Raw genomic sequence first — 13910 nt, 5'->3', positions numbered from 1 at the left:
GAGTATTAAAGTATGTGTATGTTGAAAATCAGGGGGAAAATGGGTATACAAATGTGCGTATGTGAATGCATCTTGAGCCCCATCTAGTTGCCACCCTCAAGCAACCATATGTTCTATGCTAATTAACCTCTTACATATACAGTCATGAGACCGCGGACCTTCTTTGGCTGGGAAAGCAGCCTTCCGCCTGACGCATCCTACAATTACATACAGCACCATCAATCGGCAAGCCATCTGCTAATGCTACTTTGCCTTAAAGTAAGTGAATCATGAGTTGACCTAGACCACTGAGCTGTGATGTATGTCAGTATTAAATGCCATCTGTGATATAAAGATATGTTAATGGAATATCACTGGTTATAGTTAGCAAAAGCAGCTTCATTCTTGACAGGTGCCCTTATTTAGTGAGTGAATTAGTCTGTTTTTGTTGTGTACAGACGGAGTTTCTTAGCGTACCGGGACATACAATGCAGCATGACTTAAGGGGGACCCCCCCTCCCCACTGTCTGATTGAAAGGTATTGTGTCTTGGCACACAAGTCCAGGGCAGAATTTAATGTAGTGCCTCATCTGTTGGCTTATGGCTTCTAGCACAGCTGGCATGATGGAACCAAAGCCTGGCTGAGATATTCCTGACCTGTTGGCCAGATACCACTGATAGGTGCCTGTTGCCAGAAATCCGATTGTTGTAAAATCCTGGATAAATTACCTCATTAGCCAGTCATCATGGGCAAAAAAAATCTTGCCAGTTCCGAAAAGCTTGTTTCCTTCCTATGTGATCATTTTCATAGTCTTCAAACAGAACCAAACAAGCAAGGTTTTTCAAACCATTAGGTTTAACCAAATACACACTGGTATTACATCAGTTATTCTCAAATTGTTTTGGAACAAACAGAAATAAAGGAAATAGGTAAAAAAATTACATCTCTGATTAAATTATTCTGAGAGATCACAAGGGACCTTTTAGAAGGTGTAGTGTTCATCACCTTTGATGATTAGTATGTTTGTTATGTCAACACACTTTATAATAATGGCACAGTGAAATTCTTAAGTGCATAACTAGTCATTTAACTGGTTTGGCTGAATTTATCTACTTTTTAAAGTGATTTTTTAGTCTTTTCATTGGCATGTACAATTTCTTGAATAAGGAATTTATCATTTTTTGCATACCCAACTTACTCTCCAGAGTTTTGGGGTCAGAGCACAGGGTCTGCTATTTGTGCAGCAGCTATGAAGCAATTGGAGATTAAGGACCATGCTCAACAGCCCAATGGACTAGCATTCCTTCTGTCACTGCCCAGGATTCAAACCGGCATCCTTAAAGCCCCTTATCATTCGGGTCATTTTTGCTAAATCGCTTGTAATTCGACCTCTCCAAATTAGAATCATTGCTGTTATTGAACTATCTGGAGTATAAACACATGTTTGGTCTCTTTGTAAAGGTAACATTCTCTAGTTTCACCCTTAGTAGTCAGAATCACTGTAGGTGTGACTGATCAAAAGTTATGCACATTAGAACTCACAAAAAAACTAATTTTTTTGTTCTCGCCTAAGTTTTTTTATGAAAATAAAGGAAAATAAAGCTGCAGTAGGTAGGTGGGGACAGAAACACACTATGTACCAACAGAATAACTTGTTGACTACTCAAATTTCAAATTTGAAAAGAATACCTGTAAAAATGACATTTTTTACACCAGTTTTTATGTGGGCATGCCCAGGGGCTTTTTAGAGGGACCATTATCCACATTTTGGAACATATGGAAAAAGTGTAATAACTTTTGAATGCTTCAACCCACATATATCAATAAGGGCTCTACTGAAAGCTTACACCTAAAGGAATCTATATCTACACACAGTGTCACTCTATTAGTTATGGAAATTCATGTTCCATAATAAAAACAATAAAAAATACACATTTCTATGTAAAAATAGTCAATACAAGTTATGGGCCAAAAATATATTTATATTTTTATTTTTACTTTTTTTTATAAAATGCACACAAACTATATATATTTCTTTTACAAACTGTTACAACACAGCTCAGCGTTTTCCATGTGCCACTTGATGGCAGCAATCACTAGCAAGCAGAAAGCACAAGGGCGTGGCACGTCGCTCTCTCCCATTATACGCCCGTGTGCCGGTTGAATACTTTTGCAACGCGTACATGCATCTATTATTTAATCGAGCGTTTATTTACGTTTAAACTTCTACTTTTATTCATATTTAAACTGCGAAAAAACTTGGCGAAATCACAATAAACAACCACGCACCAACTCTGCAGACTGGCACAAATGCCACCTTCACGCAGCTCCGATCGTTTTGTTTACAAGTTAGTATGGCAAGTTACATATCAAAATGCTCGGCTGCTCATTGGCTGTAAGTTTTGAGTGTCAGTCACAGTGTCCAATCAAACTGGTAGATTCTACCAGAGTTCAGAGCTATACGTCACCCTGCAAGCTTTCTGTGACACTGGTTGGCTATACGAGGTGCCAGTCAACCCCAGACCCGTCGTAATTGGCCAACTTAGGTGTCTTTCGAAAGCTAACACTTCCGTGTTTCATGCGGTAGCATGGTTATCGCCGACAGAAACAAATTACGTCTAATATGAGCAATATAAGTGAAAAAAAATTACTTGGGTGGTCTCAAGTTATGAAACGTTTTCTGGAGTTTTTGTCCCTTTGAGAATATATCGTGTGTGTTGGACCTAAATCGTTTTACTGGATTATATTCGCTGGAGCCTTACGGACACAATGGGATCAATACTGCTCGGAAATATTGATGTTTGACTTGCAGGGGGTCTTCAAAGGTAGGCACAGTCAACTCTTAAAAGTATGTACTTCTCTGTAAAAAAGGCTTTAGTGTCAGTGCTGTGGTTGTTGTGTGTCAAAATGGTTTAAATCATCGGAAAGACGAGACTTTGAAGTTTCATTTGATGGGTAGGGTGTCGAGATGCATGGCAGATGGGCATGCACACATTACTGTAACGTTTTTGAACCGCTGTTATGTCCCGGGACCGGTACGTGTGCGCGTTAAGAGGTTAAAGTTACCAGCCCATGTGGTAATTTGACATTGGATCCTGTGATATCCTGGTGCCCAGTTCAAGGTTGTTTCTTGCATTGGTCCCTGTATTGTCATAATGTGGCAGTGGGTTTTGAAGCAGGCTCCAAAAATGTAAACACTCATGACTTTTGTTAAAATATTGAATTGTTTCAAGTTCACATTCTTTGTAATTTTTTCCCTAAATCTTGCCTCATTTATATTTTGTGTTTAAGCAGGAATAAATACAGTGAGGATACCAATACTACTTTGGATTCAGAAGAATTAACTGTTTGCCAGCTGCTTCAGTCCTTGAGAAGTGAAAGTCAGAAAGTTGAAAAACTTCATCTTCAGCTTCAAGCTGCTGATGAGAAGCTAAGAGCTGCTGAAGAGAGGTATAGTTGTGCAAATTACTGATAACTCCATAGTAATAAAGCATAAAGGATACCATTTGTCTTAAATTTTAATATATTTGCAAAATATGTAAGCAGTCTTTACAGAAAAAAATCAAAGTTCAGATTAGTTTCTGTTAGTTTAGTTTTTCCGAAATTCCAATTCCTGTGTGCAGTTTTAGGTAAAAGTGTAACAGTACTAAGTTAATTTGTCAAAACTGTACTGCAGTTGACTCCTTGAAGTTAAGTGCAGTCTTCACCACTGATCTGAACTTTGACCCGTAAAAGCAATGCATTTGTTTTTGGAAAGAGACAATAGAATTTTTTCTTTGTAGTAAAATCGATGTTCATTTCAGTTTGTTACATAAATACTAAATATATCGGCAATACAAGAACCTTTTAACAGTTTTTTGTTTTTACACTTGAGTAACGAAACTGTATTCCTGTTTTATTAGAGTGACAGAGATAGAAATTAAAAAAGGGGCTGCTGTTGAAGATGAAACTCAGACTGAAGTGTTAATAACTGAAATAGCCACACAAACAATAGAAACATGTAGAGGAGCTGATAAGAAGGATGAAATGGTAAGTAGATAACTAACATTTGCTGCAGGCTCCGTTTATCAGATGTCATCTGCTTTTCTTCCCATTTGCAGTCTCCTGTTTTCCAGTTAGTCTTTATTTTATCTATTCTTCTTGCACTTGGAACACTGAACTTTGTTTTACATTGTGTAAAAATAAAAGATTTTGATTATTGAAAATTGAAACTTCAATGAGGGATGACTGTTTACTTTAAAAACAAATTATACAAGAGATCAAACACTTTTTAAAGAAAACATTTGAATAATGTATGGTTTTCACGTTGGACTCTGCTTGCATCACTTTAACATTGTAATGAGCACAGAGACTGAAAATTGAGAAGATGCACTGAACTGACAGTTCAGCAATTCCTTGATTTTATTAAAATCCAGATCCTTTTCAACTTCCAAACATTTGTTTGATCTTTCCCACCCACTTGTCTATCAACTGAGAACTTTTAAAAAGACAGATACCAGTGCTCCACTTGGCTTCGCAACAGAGACTTTTTTCCCCTTACTACTTGTGTTCTCCTCTTAAACTCACTGACCCATGCTACCCATGTGCCCCCAACTCCCCAAGCTTCATTGTTCTCAGACCTGTTTTTGGAATTTCATTTTGTATCCTCGTAGATATTTCCACGGGATGCCTGACCACCTGAATAAGTTATTCCAAAACATTTTCTAGAATAGACCATAACAGTAGGTCATCAAAGCTGGAGGCATACAGCTTACCCTGTCTAAACTTTGATCAGGCTGTATTCATATTTTGCAATCTTGTACAACACTGTCAACTATACAAGTTAATCATTAGTGTTGATTCCAGTGTTTAACCCCATTTTAAGCTGTTGTAGTAGCACTTAATCTAGCCACTCATCAGTGTAGTTCCTTTTTTGATTTATTAAGCAGACAGTTGTACATAATTTTTAAGAATAGTCTACAGGCAAAGAGATGAGTAACTGTACTGCTACCATTTTCAGTTTAGTCTTTTGGGCATATTTATTTATAACAGTCATACATCTAGCCAATTTCAGTGAAAACCCACTAATGGGGCCTCAAGGACCTGCTCTAAAATGATCACCACTACAATGTTACATATGAGTTTCTTGGTGGTTAGTAGCGTTTAATTTTGTGTCCTTCCTTTCTGCTTTTGTCCTGTTAACTTGTAACGGTCACTTTTCCCAGCCATAGTTGCTGGAAGTGAGTTTTTGAAATCCACCTTGTCATGCCGGGAGAACTGAATCTTGGAAAAGGCAACCTTTTAATTCCACGTGGTATTACACCCTGCTTCTGCTGCAAAATGTCTTGTCTGTCTATTTGCCTTCTGTTGCATTATATTCAAGACCCTAGTATTACTGTGGATTACTGGCTAAAATGTTAGTGTTTTCTCACATTAATACATGGAGTCAAACGTGCTAATTGATACGGAATTTACATTAAGTGTAAATTGACATTGATTGTTGCTCACAGGTGGGCCACTGTATCTTTTGACTTTGACCCCCCAACCATATACACACTGGTATTACATCAGTTATTCTCAAATTGTTTTGGAACAAACAGAAATAAAGGAAATAGGTAAAAAATATTACATCTCTGATTAAAGTATTCTGAGAGATCACAAGGGAAAAAGAATCTAACATTTTCATTATGTCCTTTAAAAATTCTGTGTTTTTTTTTTAAATAAATCTTGGGCCCAATAGCTAAGGTGTTTAAAGCTACACTTCGGTTCACACTGAAGCTGTGAATAAAATTCACTTAATCTGAGTTATTAATGTAATAATGTGTATTTTATTTACTATTCAAGTTATGGTGTCTATCACAGAAAGTTTTCGCATAAAATTAAATATCCAGAAAGTATTACATTGTTAAATACTATTGACTAAGGCAACATTTCTTAATTTTATAGACTTCTTATGAAGTTGATAATTTGAAGTCCCAAGTAAAATCTTTATTTGAAGAATTGCAACAGACACAGAGTAACATGGATGAGGCTGAAAAAATGAAGAAGACTTTGCAAGAGAAGTAAGCAATTGAGTGATGTGGAAGTATATACATGTTTTACGGATGTGTGTGTTGATTGATCAGTTTTTATTTAGCATTTTGGAAAACCTGAATTATTAGTGAGACAGTCTTATTCGTGAAAAAAAATTCTATTAAGAATATGAAATTAGTAATAAGATTTTTTTTCTTGAAAAATATAAAATAGTAAACTTAAGTAGTGTGATTTACACAACAAACATTCACAAAAGGAAATGAGAAGAATGGAGGTAAATACTGAGTTTCTAACATTTAAAATTTTGAGTAGATACATTTAAGTCATGAATTAAAAATTGTAGTTAGTGTAAATTGCATTGAGAAATGTCTCATAGGAACACAAATTTTATGTGGTCAACTGTCGCTGGCAAATAAGCATTTTGTCTTTCAACCCTAAATGCAGAATAGGAACTGTATATACAAGGTGACAAATTGAAACACTTGAAGGAATAATATTCTGTGTTATGCTATGTGTTTTGTAGGGATGACCAAGAAAAATTTTAATCTCCTGTTTTCATGGAGAACAGAGATAAGAGTTTGATATAATTGTGGCCTATGGTGATCAACGCTGGACCACAGTAAGCATAAGGGAAAAAAAAAATCTGTTTTAAATGGTCCATACAACAATTTGCATGTAAATTACACTTTAGTGATACTGTGGGAAACCGCTGAATGTAAAGATTTTCTAATACAACTGATTCTTCAGTACAATAATCTAGAATCGGGTACATGTCTAGTATTTATTGTATACACAAATGTAGAGTAAAATGAAAGAGGACATTGAACCAAATGATTAACTTAAGTAATAATTAATTTGAAACCAAACACATTGGGTGAAATGAAGTAAAAAGATGCACAGCGACTTAATAATGAATGGTTTCAAGCTGTGAGCTACTGTATCTTACAAATTTCTTTGCGTGCATGTACTTTGCCTCTGTGTTTACATACATATATATTTAAATTATCAAAAATATGTATGCAAAAATTTTGCAAATAAATGACTAAGTGGAGCAGACTACATAAAACTAAATAATTATAATACAATATTTTACATTTCTACCGCAGTTATTGGGTCATGGATCTCGGCATTTAGTGCAATTTTCTGTGGAACTGCTTATGCTAAAGTTTTATCTTTGCTGGTATGTCTTCACCCTGAAGCTCTGCATACACAACACAAAAAAAATGTTAATTTTCCAACAAGAATTGTTGTTTTAAGATGTGAAAATCAATTTCAGTTTCACACAGATACATACACCATGCTAACATCTGATGTTTTTGAACATATCAGAATCTGAACGTAACTCAGTTTTTGACTTTATTGCAAAATTCTCTCTCTCTCTCTCTCTCTCTCTCTCTCTCTCTCTCTCTCTCTCTCTCTCTCTCAATTTAAATTCTTCGGGAAAAATCCGTGCAGGTTATAAACGGGAAATGCAGTTTGCATGGGAGCTTTTGACATGGTATTGCAGTAGAACGTAAACAAAAATTTAACTTTGTTGGGAGGCAGAAAGCACACAAACTGTCCTTTTAGGTTCTCTGTACTTCGGAACCCCATATTAGACATATAAGTTCTAATCGCTAGAACAAGCACAAAAAATTTCAGTCCCTGGTTTTTGATGGTCTTCGACGTTTTTAGGTTCCCCTGATACTGAAAACCATTGATATTTGATGAGGTGTGTGTGTCACAGTGTCTTGAGGATGGCTAGATGGAAAAATACCAAACTCGAATCTTAAGCCTGTTGTGAGATGACGATGTGCTGATTAGTTTTTGAGCCATATCATGCAAGAGAAAGTGGCACTCTAGAGGAACCCTCAAACGTCAGAATTCTGCAATTAATAATGAATTCTTCTTGTCAATTGCTATCTTAATGACCTATTTTACAATCGGAAAGATCAGTGTCAGAGTGGTAAATACTTCCTGAAATATTATCGAATACAGTAATCCCTCCTCGATCGCGGGGGTTGCGTACCAGAACCCCCCGCGATAGGTGAAAATCCGCGAAGTAGAAACCATATGTTTGTATGGTTATTTTTATATATTTTAAGCCCTTATAAACTCTCCCACACTGTTAACATTATTAGAGCCCTCTAGACATGAAATAACACCCTTTAGTCAAAAGTTTAAACTGTGCTCCAAGACAAGACAGAGATGACGACAGTTCTTTCTCACAATTAAAAGAATGCAAACGTATCTTCTCTTCAAAGGAGTGCTGTCAGGAGCAGAGAATTTCAGAGAAAGAGAGAGCGTGACAGAAAAGCAAACAATCAAAAAATCAATATGTGCTGTTGCACACCGCGATAAAGCAGCCGCAACAGAAGGGAGCAATGTGAAGGTAGTCTTTCAGCATTTTTAGAGTAGCGTCCGTATCTTCTAGGCAAATGGCCTCTGTGCAAACAGCCCCTCTGCTCACACCCCCTCCGTCAGACGCAGAGAACGTCAGAGAGTGAGACTGTCAGAGAAAAGCAAACGATCAAGCACCGCTCGGGAAGCACATCGCATATCATTGAGGAGTTTTATTTAATACGTAATACATGCTCTGGTTGGGTAGCTTCTAAGCCATCCACCAATAGCATCCCTTGTATGAAATCAACTGGGCAGATAAACTGAGGAAGCATGTACCATAAATTAAAAGACCCATTGTCCGCAGAAATCCGCGAACCAGCGAAAAATTCGTGATATATATTTAGATACAGTATGCTTACATTTTAAAATCCACAATAGAGTGAAGCCGTGAAAGTCGATGCGCGATATAGCGAGGGATCACTGTAGTTCAGGTAACTTGGTTCCTAGGATGCAACGCCTACTGATGCTCGCAACCAACCTTCTTTTTTTTTTTTTTTTTTTTTTTTGTGGAGTTATTTATCTGTTTATGGTTATTGCCACGTTGCAATGTTTACTTTTGCCTCAGGTTTAATCTTCTGACAGATGATCTTACATTATCCTCAAACACCCTGTGGTACAATGAAGAATTTATAGTGGACTAGCCAACCCGCGGCGTACCATACGCCGCATAATCAGGCCGGTTTTTTAATGATTTTTAAGCACAGGGAGAAAATTAACATTTGAAAAATCGGTAATGTAATAAATCAGCAAGAAAAGCAACATTGTAACAATGCACGGAACGAACCAACACACATTCGCCCATGACTGAAAACTGGCGGACCACCATCGCGCCCTGCCTGCTCATGTGCCCACCTCCAACTCGTCACTTGAGTCATTGTTGTCTTCGCACAGTCAACATGCACCTGTGACTCGCGTAGACTTTTCATTGCTCTGTGCGGTTTTGGCTGCTTTTCTATATATAATCCACCAAGACACCCGACCACGGTAGTAGTGCTAATTGCTGTATGTAGCATGTAAAACAGTTTGCTATGGTGCATGCAGTCGTGCGTCGTAACCGAAAACTTGGTTTTTAAAGACTGCTTACTTCATTGTGTTTTAACCTCAGTTGTAAAGGATTGTTTTAAGGATCCCATGGGATACCCCTCGCAAACCGTTTTACATGCTGCATATGGTGACTCCCCTCCATGAGAAGCATGCCTCTATGAACAGTGAAGGTGGCTCAGAGGTACAGGAGGCCTCTACGACAGACGAATATAAATGACGCCGTTCTTTGTGTCGTCGCGTCCGAGTTGATGGGTGTGTCTCTGCGAGTTGTTGTCGTGTCCAATGCTCTTGGAGTTGGTGGGCGTGGCTCCTCCCTGCGTGCGTCATAGGTGTCTGTCTTATTGGCGGCTTAGTGAATCCACGCCCCTTCCGGCTTGCTTTCCATGGGTGTCTTGCCTTAGTGAATTATATATATATATATATATGTTAGCAGAATACCCGCGCTTCGCAGCAGAGAAGTAGTGTGTTAAAGAAGTTATGAAAAAGAAAAGGGAACATTTTAAAAAATAACATAACATGATTGTCAATATACAGTAATTGTTTTGCGAGTGTTATTGTGTTGCTATCATCAAGGATTTGATTATCATTATTTCTTTCAATCAGGCTCGTATTTGTACGATGTGTTCAAGTTACATTCCGTGTTTGTCAATCGTTGTAAAGATAAGAGGTTTCATTCATCGATTCGTTTCTTACTGCATCAATAAACAGCTCGTCTTCCTCTTTATCTGAGATACACTGCATGCACGGGTTTTTTTTTTTTACACTTTCTTCCTTTAGTGGGACATTGACTTTTTCCACTGTGTGCTTTGTTTCCGCAGTAGTTGCACTTATGAATATGCTTGTATGTATCAGACGCTTCATATTTGTTTCCTGCCTTCTCAATTGTGTAATTCAGTTTTTGTTCAGCACTCTTTGGAACTGTTGTTTTTTGTCTGTGCACTGCGTCAGTTCACGTGAGTCGCTTGGTGTTCTTGTATCGAAGGTTCCCGGCTGTGCTGGTGCTATCTTGTGTGATGTCCACGGCTGTATGTAATGTTAGCTAAGACCCGGCGCTTAAGTTTCTCTCGCAGTTTCGCTGAGTTTGTGCCAAACACCACCCAGACCATCTCATCTTCCTCTGCATAAGCACAGTCCTTCACCCGTGAATATTTAGCAGCAGTGTTTCTATTGGATTGCCGCTGACGGACGGCCTTATGGGCAGGCACTAAATTACAACCGCCAGCGTCAGCCTATCTATGAACTTACTTTAAAGTTTAGGTTTACACCGTGCTTTGTTTCCGAAGTAGCAGCACTATGGTTGTATATGTTGCTCGCTGCTTCTTGTGTCGCTGCCTTCTCAATTATATAATGCATGTTTTCTTCAGCGCTTTTTTGAGGTCTTCCTGGTTTTCTATGCACTGTGTTGATGGTCAGTTCACGTGATTACGTGGGAGGCGTGATGTCACATAAAACTCCGCCTCCCACGGCCATCCTGCTCAACTCCATTACAGTATATGGAGAAAAACTGCTTCCAGTTATGACCATTACGCTAGAATTTCGAAATGAAACCTGCTCAACTTTTGTAAGTAAGCTGAAAGGAATGAGCCTGCCAAATTTCAGCCTTCTACCCACACGGGAACTTGGAGAATTAGTGGTGAGTGAGTAAGTCAGTGAGGGCTTTGCCATATATATATATATATATATATATATATATATACACACACACTAATAAAAGGCAAAGCCCTCACTCACTCACTGACTCATCACTAATTCTCCAACTTCCCGTGTGGGTGGAAGGCTGAAATTTGGCAGGTTCATTCCTTACAGCTTCCTTACAAAAGTTGGGCAGGTTTTATATCGAAATTCTACACGTAATGGTCATAACTGGAAGCAGTTTTCTCCATTTACTGTAATGGAGATGAGCTTCAACGCCGGGGCGGAGTTTAGTGTGACATCATCACGCCTCCCATGTAATCACGCAGTACATAGAAAACCAGGAAGACCTCAAAAAGCGCTCAAGAAAACATGCATTATATAATTGAGAAGGCAGCGAAACAATAAGAAGCAAGCGGTGTGACATATACAACCATATTCATCAGTTATGCTACTTGAAACAAAGCACGATGTAAACCTACACTTTAAATTAAGTTCATAGACAGGCTGCGCTGGCGTTTGTAATTTAGTGCCTGCCCATATAAGGCCGTCCGTCAGCGGCAATCCAATAGCAAACTGCCACGGGTAAATATTCACGGGTGAAGGACTGTGCTTATGGAGAGGAAGATGAGATGGTCAGGGTGGTGTTTGACACAAACTCAGCGAAACTGCGAGAGAAAGTTTTAAGTGCCAGGACTAAGGTAACATTAAATAAAGCTATGGACATAGCACGAGATGGCACCAGCACAGCTGGGAACCTTTGATGCATGTACACCGAGTGGCTCACGTGAACTGACGCAGTGCACAGATAAAAGGCAACAGTTCCAAAGAGCTGAACAAAACCGAATTACACAATTGAAAAGGCAGCAAAAATATGAAGCGTCTGATAAGCATATTCATAAATGCAGCTACTGTGGAAACAAAGCACACGGTGGAAAAAGTCAATGTCCCGCTAAAGGAAGACAGTGTAAAAAAAACCCGTGCATGCAGTGTGTCAGGTCTCAGATAAAGAAGAAGACGAGCTGTTTATTGATGCAGTAAGAAGCGAATCGATGAATGAAACCTGTCATCTTTACAACGATTGACAAACACGGAATGTAACTTGAACACAACACATCCTACAAATACGAACCTGATTGAAAGAAATAATGATAATCAAATCCTTGATGACAGCAACACTCAGTAACACTCACAAAACAAATACTGTATATTGACAGTCATGTTACGTTATTTTAAAATGTTCCCTTTTCTTTTTCTACCTTTTTAACACACTACTTCTCCTGCGATCGGGGTATATATATATGTATATATATATCTCCGCTCTACATACTCGAATAATGGATACTTTATTCGCCATCAATGATTGTTTTGGTAAAGCCATACTCAGTGTATTCATTAGATGAGCGGTAAAAAGTAAGAGCGAGGGAGGATGACTCATTGAGGCATGCAGGCTGTAGTCTTGCGTCAACTCTATCTGAATTGCGCGATCACGTTTGAAAAAATATATCTTTTCAAGTTCTATTTAGTCCATATGTGTCAAACTCAAGGGCGAGATCATTTTATATACTGTATTATTGTTATTAAAGCCCGGGTATATGAAGCGCTGGTAACACAATAAACTACAGATCCCATAATGCAGCGCTTCAGCTGCCTTGCCGAACACTTAATCAGCGCGTTAATCAAGTCTACCTTATTATGCTGCAAGTTATTGCGAAGCTAGAGTTATTGCGCACTGAGTTTGCACGGTGCTTTGGTGACTTTGAAGAACAAAAAAAGTCCGTCTACATGCGGCTCGAACCTTGTGCATGTTTGGTAGCACATATCTGTGTGAGAAGCTCTTCTCAGTGATAAAGACTAACAAAACAGCACACAGGAGTCGCCTCACTGATGAGCACCTGCAATCCATCCTGAGAATCTCCACAACACAGAACCTCACACCAAACAGAAACGAACTTGTGGCCAAAAAAAGATGCCAGGCGTCCAGCTCTAAAATGACATATGAGCAAAGACAACTGAATGATTTGATTTGTTATTGCGTAAGAGCGGGGAGTCAACCGTTTTAACAAACAGCGTATTGCACTGATACGAAATAGCTGTGTGTGTATATATGTAGATATGTATGTATATGTATATATATGTTTGTGTGTATGTGTGTGTGTGTGTGTATATATGTAGATATATATGTATGTGTATATGTATAGATATAGATATAGATGTATGTATGTATGTATGTATGAGAACAACACTCATCACTCACAACAGTGACAAAACAATTACATTGACAATCAGGTTACGTTATTTTCAAAATGTTTCCTTTTCTTTTCATTGCTTCTTTAACACACTACTTCTCATAGCTGCGGCCTTGGTTTTTACTAGTAGTATATATATATATATATATATATATATATATATACTAGCAGAATACCAGCAATAGTGTGTTAAAGAAGGAAAGAGAAAGAAAAGGAAACATTTAAAAATAATGTAACATGATTGTCAAAGTAATTGTTTTGTGTATTTGGCAGCAGCGTCACAAAGTTTTCGGTAGCTGCATCAGAAAATGTACCACGACACGCCTCCTTTTTACTGTTTTCTCACAGCTTGGATTGCTGCTGTCATATACACACACACATACATACATATATCTCTATATCTCTATTATATATATATATCTATATTAATATCTATCTCTCTCTATATATATCTCTCTCTGTCTATATATATCTCTCTATATATATATATATATATATCTATCTATATATATCTATCTATATATATATATATATATATCTATATATATATATATATATATATCTCTCTCTCTCTCGAGATAGAGATATATATATATATAATATCTCTATCT

The 13910-nt window shown here is 37.8% G+C and overlaps 1 protein-coding gene across 3 annotated transcripts in view; it reads left to right on the top strand.

Annotated features, from left to right (window-relative positions):
• optn (optineurin) overlaps positions 1 to 13910 on the top strand; it is a 55157-nt gene that overhangs the window by 23638 nt on the left and 17609 nt on the right. For 2 of the 3 annotated variants that reach the window (XM_039761284.1, XM_039761282.1), the window contains exons 6-8: positions 3272 to 3430; positions 3883 to 4009; positions 5906 to 6021. In XM_039761284.1, coding sequence (XP_039617218.1) covers positions 3272 to 3430; positions 3883 to 4009; positions 5906 to 6021 — 402 coding nt within the window. The remainder of the gene's footprint in view (positions 1 to 3271; positions 3431 to 3882; positions 4010 to 5905; positions 6022 to 13910) is intronic. The other variant, XM_039761283.1, reaches the window with a different exon arrangement.

This window comes from Polypterus senegalus, chromosome 8 (genome assembly GCF_016835505.1).
Source record: "Polypterus senegalus isolate Bchr_013 chromosome 8, ASM1683550v1, whole genome shotgun sequence".
NCBI classification, from domain to species: Eukaryota; Metazoa; Chordata; class Cladistia; order Polypteriformes; family Polypteridae; genus Polypterus; species Polypterus senegalus.
The sequence above is the reverse complement of the archived record's forward strand: the minus strand, read 5'-3'. Positions and strand labels throughout refer to the sequence as shown.